Genomic DNA, 7,386 nt, shown 5'->3' with positions numbered 1-7,386 from the left:
TGGGAATAAAATAAGTTTTCACCTGCATTTGGACCCAGACCCTATTTTTCCACGGTGCCCCTGACCGCGGCGTGACAAATATTTGCCATTTACCTTTGTTAAATCACAACACGATAATGATCTAAGATCAGCCTGGGACAATGGTTCAAATGGGGCTTTAATCAATGACTGTAGAACCAAAGGAAGATCCCAGGACGGTGATCTTAACTTTCTATCTGGATGGAGGCGTCGTTCACCTTGAAGAAATTGAGACACCAATGCATGTTTACCAATTGACAAACCTTCCACAACACTGTGGAAATGAGAAATAGCTGCAACATAAACTCTAACAGTGTTGACTTTTCTTCCTGAGTCTAACAGTGACTGAAGAAAGCACAGAATAAACTCAAGATCACAACCAGCGGGATCCAGGTTTCTATCCCGACACCACTTAGAGAACACACGCCACCAATTTGAATAGTTTTCCCAAGTGGAAGGTGCTTTAGCATTGTTAATGGTTTTTGCTACTGCCTCCTCTAGCTCATGAGAGATGGACTGAGCAGAGGCCAAACCCAAAGTTGAAACATGGCTGGACTCGGGTGCCAAATCTGACCCTCCACCTGAGTGAGAAGGTCTGCTCTGATTGGTAATGGCCAGGGACGGCCTCGTACTAGCCGTAAAAGAAGCAGGAACCAATGTCTCATTGGCCATTTCGGTGCAATCAATACAATCCTGTAATGCCCCACTTCCACACGCTTGAGCACATGAGGAATCAATGGCGAGCGAGGGGGGGGTAGGGGTAGGGGGCGTATAACAATCTTCCCCGCTACTCGTGAGACAGTGCATCCACTCCCAAAGGTCCACCCTGGTTGCTCATCGCAAACCATGTTTTGCAATGAGTTGTCTCGGCTGATGCAATCAGATCGGTATGAGCTCTCCCAAACCTGTCCCATATCAGACCTACCACCTCTGGATGCAGACGCCATTCCCCTGGGGGAGGCCCTGTTCGAGAGAGGAGATCGGCAGGCCGGTTCACTACTCCTGGTATGTAGATTGCCCTGATTGAGGCGAGTCTTGGATCGGCCCAAAACAGAAGCCTCCTGGACTCCTGGAGGCAACACAATGACCTGGTGCCTCCCTGATGATTGATATGATAAACTGCTGACATGTTGTTGGTTCTTACCAGGATATGCTTGTCTTGCAGAAAAGGAATCAGTAATTTCAAGGCCATGTAAACTGCCCTTAACTCTAACACATTTATTCCATGTTCCAGGGGAACACCCATGAACCTCTCACTGTTCTGCCTTGCCAGACAGCCCCCCCAACCAGTCAGAGACGCATCCGTTGTGACCACCATCCTCCTTGCTGGTATGTTCCCCTGAGGGACCCCTGGGCCCAATTTCTTTTTGCTCAACCAGAGGTGCAAGGCCTGAATGCATTTCCGTGTGACCTTCAGTCTCACTCGCCTGTGTAATTTGGGGTGGAGTTGAAACTTGTTGGTCCACCACTGTAGTGGTCGTGCTTTGAGCAACCCAAGAGGCACTACTTTTGTTGCCGCTGATATCATCCCTAATAATTTTTGAAACTGCGCCAACTCTCTCCGCATGCCTAATCGGAAAGACTGTGCCAGAGTAGATAATGCTGTTACCCTCTTTGGAGCGAGTGATGCTGTCATTGTCAGGGAAATCAGAACTAATCCAAGAAATACTGTCTGTTGACCTGGTTCGACATTGCTCTTCTCGTGGTTCATGCAAAAACCAAGTTCCTTTATATGATTGATAACCCTCTCTGTGTCCTCCAAGGCCTGATGACGGCTTGGTGCACAGATCAGCCAGTCGTCCAAGTGTGGAAGGATCTTTATACCCGCCATTTGAAGGGGGCAAAGGGTGGCTGACACCACCCTGGTGAAGACACGGGGTGAGAGAGAGAGACCAAAGGGGAGGACTTCAAACTGATATGCCTGGCTTTGAAAGGCAATGCGAAGGAACTTTTTGTGGTCTGGATGAATGGGTACACGAAAATATGCGTCTTTGAGATCTATTGTTGTGAACCATTCATTTGGTTCTATAGTCTCCAAGATTTGTGCAGTGGTCAGCATCTTGAACCACAGTACTTTTATGTACGCATTTAAATGTCTCAGGTCTAAGATGGGTCGGAGACCATCTTTTTTGGGCACAAGGAAATAATTTGAATAAAACTCATTGAGCTGTCCGTTGAGCTTTAGCTGAGAAATTGCCTTCTTCTTTAGAAGGGTCGCAATTTCTTCTGATAAAATCTGTGCCTGGACTTGTTTTTTTTTACCACAGTCATGTGTTCTCCTAAAAATGGGGGAGGTCGACGCCGGAACTGAATTCTGTAACCATTTTTTACTGTATAGAGTACCCAGAGGTGAAAAACCTGACCTGGAGTAACTGGCATGTAAGTCAGTTCTTTTCTGATAGTGTCAGGCAGGGGGGTTTGTGCTAACCAGATCTGCCTACGAGAAAGTATTGCAGATGACATAGAGGCACCAATGTCCCTACTAAGCTGTGCATGTGTAGCAAGGGCTGCATCCACCAAACCTAAAACGTCCCAATCCTCCTGACTTATATTTTTTCTCAGAGCAGCCAAAATTATGGCTAGAGCATTACCAGACCGGGCTGCACGTGTGGCAGAAGGTTGGGACTAAGAGACCCCTGCCCACACCCCTTGCCCCACCAACGCTGTTTGAGTTTCAGTCTTTGTTTCCAACTCCAAAATTCTTGCAGCGCTAAGAATTTGAGGGACAATATCAGGCTGTGCAGAGTCTCCATCATTAACAGAAGAGCATAAACACATTTCATTACACCAAATACACAAAATAATGTTAGTTTTAGCAGCATCATATGACCCCTTTAATTATATGTATGTCTGCACTATGACTGTAGGCTACTTTCTGTACTGGAAGCTCCTGACACCAAGACGAATTCCTTGTGTGTGTAAACACACTTGGCAATAAAACTCTAACTTGGCAATAAAACTTTCTGATTCTGATGAAAATGCGAATTCAATCTCTGACAGCAGGTGGTGCTTATAGAACACTAGCAGCGTTTCCTGGGTTATTGCTGTACACAGTGCTGCGCTTATTGACACTCCTTTAATATGTATTTAATGAAAGTAAAAGGAAAAAGAAAAGGCCATAGAAACTTTTCTAAAGACAGTCAGTTCTCCTCAGAAATATATCCATATTAACCCCCACCCTAATTCCATAATTATGGTTTTCTTTCAGTATTTCAAGCATTGCAAACAATGAATTTGTTCTGTCTGGTACAGTATTTTCTCTGCTTACGCGACTATTCTCTCTTCTTTGTGTCCGTCTTCAGTGCATCTGTCTTACAGATAATATTTCATGATGATCATTATGTTTGTGTTACCAAATTGCATCCTGTCAGGAATAACCTGCCCGTGTGCTGGCATTGCCAGGTATTGAAAACAAACAAAATAATCTAAAAATAAATAAACCGCAATGAGTCCAAATCTTGAGGTATGGAAATAATATAAAGATATCGCTGTCCCTAACTTGCAACCTCCCACTTTATTCACTTCCTAAATTAAGTGAAAAAAAATTCATAGACGCTTATAATACATGTATCTGGCAACACGACTGAGGCTGAGCCCGCGTCCTCAATCACAACTCACTCAAGGGACGAGGCAATGTAACCTTTTCACAATGATAATATTTATTTTTTAATTTTTTAAACCCACATAGCTTCCTGAAATACTTCTGCGGCCGCCTCATCTACCTCAGCCATACTGATCAGGACATGTCCCAGAGACCCTAATCGCGCATTACCTGCCTTCCGTTTCCACTATACTCTCTCTCACACATACATACATTCTTCTCTTACATACACATATTTTCTTCATATATATGTATGTGAAAGGAGAATGTAAGTGTGTGAGAGTGCCAGAATGAATTATGGCTTGTACGGCCCCTCATAGGTAATAGTCCAATATCAGCATATACGCGCGGATTCTCCGAATCAGTCTCAGAAGAGGCGAAAAGGCAAAGAGGAAGTGCTTTGTTCACCCGGATGTTTTATAATGAACTTTGTTTACATTAGATCTCGGAAGGGTAGCAGAATGGCATCATTCAAGGTAAGACCATGGTGACGGTCTGAGTGAGGTCGAAATAGATCACACATTCATAGAGTGGATTATTAAGCAGAGCGTCACACCGCGCAGTGACGACGGCTAGAGGAAGCGTGAAACCTGCGTGCTGAACACTGTGGGCAGTGCGGTGCGCCATATAGGCCTATTTTCGGCTGTTTTTCTCTTTCGGTGGCCAAAATTTTGGTACATCCCTAAAATAGCCTATGTTTTTAAGCACACTTATATGATGTCTTATTTTCATGGAGTCGTAGTTTACCTGCTCCTAAATGTTTTAAATGTAAAATAAATAATTAAAAATTAAAAAATTAATAATAGCCTTATAAAGTTTCATGACATGAATGAACTGCAATGTGTATGTTACACTCGCTGATAGTCAAAAGTCTACGGCAGGGGAAACTAACTAATGGGCTTGTTAGGTTAAATGACAAGGTTAGATTAAAATTCATTGGTGTTCGAAACAACATTTTGTATTGGAGGCATTTAAAATCTCTTCTTTTGTGATCCACTTAAGAAAGAAAGTCATACAGGTTTGGAACTACAGTGTGAGTAAATGGTGATAATCTACACTATTTCCAGTACTGCTGATCTCTGGTTCTGGGTTGTCATTTAATTTAATTATGGCAAACTATATTGCACTGGTAAGAAAGCTTTTCAAAGCCCTGTATATTTTTATTCTTTATTTAATTTAAATTTAAAAATGGTATACTGCTGAAAGTATTTAGTTCAAATGTATTTTTTTGTTACAGATCCTCTTATCCACAGACCTAGTCTTGAAAGCATATATGATATTAATTAATTTAACTCAACATTTCAATACTAATTGTTCAAGGAATTGTTCTGAACATGTTTTAAACAATAAGTAACTATTAAACAAGATATGCAATTAATGCCACGTATTTTTAATTATTAAGTTACTGTACCATTGTGGTCTGATGTATGGTCAACTCGAAATACCCATCGACCCGTGACATTGACATTGCTTGTGTTTGACAGTTTTGTGATGTCAGAGACAGGAATTAAAAAGAAATCAGTTGAATCACTTGTGTCATAGCCGGACTGTCAAAGACAACAAAAAGTTCAGTTAAAAATCAATCACTTATCATATAGTGATAACAATAATATATTTTAATCAGTGTGTTTTTCAAATTACTTTACCATAAAACGATATGGGGTCGGAGTGATATGACCATAATGCATGAGTGTAAATGACATGTTTTTGCCAGACACCAAAACCACTTGAAAAGTTGCCTCCTGGAAGACAAAGGGAATAACTACATAAATACAGAGGATATGGAATACTCTTTCTTTATCACAGATTTCTTTTTTCATGTTGAAATTTCAGCCAATTTCACCAGAAAAAATGGTCCATTGTCTAAAAGTGTAAAGCACAGCTCACACAGAAGTCACTTTCAAACTAAGCAGCTTTCTGTTAGTCAGTGAGGTGAATTCACATGATCAGTTTTAAAAAGTCAACATTTACATGCATTTACTCATGTCACTTGCACAAAAACAGATTCAGTAGTCAAATTAATAAAAAGAGAGAAATACAAACTCAGAATATGATGCAAATAATACAAATATCCTATATGTATCTAATCCTATTTTAATAACCAGTGTCTTTGCTGCTGACATTCGATGATCCGATTCAATCATACTAATAAGCAAAAATGACTTTAGATCAGGTGTGTCCAAACTCGGTCCTGGAGGGCCGGTGTCCTGCAGAGTTTAGATCCAACTTGCCTCAACACATCTGTCACAAAGTTTCTAGTATGCCTAGTAAGACCTTGATTAGCTGGTTCAGGTGTTTAATTAGGGCTGGAGCTAAACTCTGCAGGACACCGGCCCTCCAGGAGCAGGAATGGACACCCCTGCTTCAGATAACCATAACAATCTTTTCTTTTCTTTTTATTGCTGAAGATTGTTGCATTTTTTTTCTCCTACATCCTATTCTTCTTGAAATCCAGAATGGCAGCACAGCTGGAAAGTTTGTTTGAGCTGCGCCCTCTACTGTACAGACTCAAGTAATCAATATTGTAATACATTACATGTAAAAGTCACTTTCCCCAGCACTAAAGACCAACTTCTTGTTTATAGCACCAAAAGATGTTAAAATTAAGCATGTTAAGATACCACATGAAATTACTTTAATAATACTTGGAAGACAAAAATTCCAAAAGTCTTTCAGAAACTACCTGATGTGAGTGACAGATAGCTTACCGACTGTGAGCTGGCAAAGTATGGTACTTTATCCCAAGTGGCAATGAACAGCCATGATGCAGTGAAGTTCAGATTAGGAAAATACTGGTTTATGTTGTTTGTGGCTGCTAGTAAGAGTCCACCACTGGTGACCTGACGATAGGAGATTGTTCCACCGACAGTGTTGTCCATGTCTGTCCAAAGTGGAGCAATAATTTCTCTGTTGATTTGTGTCTGTAAATAACCGGGTCTCGACTGTGAAAGAGGCCCATCAAATGTCAAATGCCCATTGTTATTAACCTGAAACAGAGGTAAAACAATATTATGAAAGAGCTTTAGCAGTACAAAATAGGGCCTAAAACTCTTAAAAATCCAAGTTTGTTTTCTTTTACTTCATTCATGTCATACAAGGTTTGCTATTTTGCAACTCTGTGACCTGTTTAAAACTTTTGTTTTATAATAATAATAATAATAATAATAATAATAATTAATAAGTACAAAAAATATCCACACTGTACAAAATATTTATTGAGTTAAGCCTCTAATTAGCTGGAAGAGTGCAGTGAGTGCATTGATGAATTATTAATGATTTAAAGGGGTCAAAGGATGCCAATTTTCCACAAGTTGATATGATTCTTTAGGGTCTTAATGAAAAGTCTGTAACATAGTTTGGTTAAAATTTCTCAATGGTAGTGTAAAACAGCAACAGTTTTTACCCCGTCAAAAACAGCTCTTTTCAGAACAAGCTGTTTCTTGCATGCCGCTTTAAATGCAAATGAGCTCTGCTGACCCCGCCCCTCTCTTCCGAGCCGCTCTCTGAGAGACGGTAAACTTTAGCCGCATTCATCGTGAAACTTGCTAACTAGCACGTTATTAGGAAAGGCGATTTGCAAAGATTCATTAACAAACCTTACACTCACTTCTGGAGGTGATGCTGGATCACGAATGATTCGCGTGAAAATAGACGAATTTAGGTAGATCGGGGGTGCATTCCTTCAGAAACAAATGTAATCCACTGTGTCTTCAGCGGCTCAGATGTCGGGAGTAAATGACGACTGCTATGTTCATTATTACATCCAA

At 40.8% G+C, this 7,386-nt stretch overlaps 1 protein-coding gene across 1 annotated transcript; it reads right to left on the bottom strand.

Moving 5' to 3' along the window:
* Positions 1–2,121: 2,121 nt before the first annotated feature.
* Positions 2,122–6,498, bottom strand: LOC107575497 (sushi, nidogen and EGF-like domain-containing protein 1). The gene is made up of 4 exons (XM_016261863.1): positions 6,328–6,498; positions 5,266–5,361; positions 5,065–5,166; positions 2,122–2,142 (listed from the first exon to the last, which is right to left on the bottom strand). Exons 1-4 carry the CDS (start codon positions 6,496–6,498, stop codon positions 2,122–2,124), a joined length of 390 nt encoding a protein of 129 aa, XP_016117349.1.
* Between the last annotated feature and the right edge of the window lie 888 nt (positions 6,499–7,386).

This window comes from Sinocyclocheilus grahami, unplaced genomic scaffold, assembly GCF_001515645.1.
Source record: "Sinocyclocheilus grahami isolate Dianchi unplaced genomic scaffold, SAMN03320097.WGS_v1.1 scaffold2678.1, whole genome shotgun sequence".
Taxonomy (NCBI): Eukaryota; Metazoa; Chordata; class Actinopteri; order Cypriniformes; family Cyprinidae; genus Sinocyclocheilus; species Sinocyclocheilus grahami.
The sequence above is the reverse complement of the archived record's forward strand: the minus strand, read 5'-3'. Positions and strand labels throughout refer to the sequence as shown.

What these genes read in the sequence shown, in the direction of transcription:
- LOC107575497 (XM_016261863.1), bottom strand. Translation starts at nt 6,498, where the DNA reads ATGGACAACACTGTCGGTGGAACAATCTCCTATCGTCAGGTCACCAGT. An exon ending in ACTTTGCCAGCTCACAGTCG is followed by an intron (nt 5,362 to 6,327) that starts GTAAGCTATCTG and finishes TTTGTCTTCCAG; the next exon opens with GAGGCAACTTTTCAAGTGGT. An exon ending in CGACCCCATATCGTTTTATG is followed by an intron (nt 5,167 to 5,265) that starts GTAAAGTAATTT and finishes TGTCTTTGACAG; the next exon opens with TCCGGCTATGACACAAGTGA.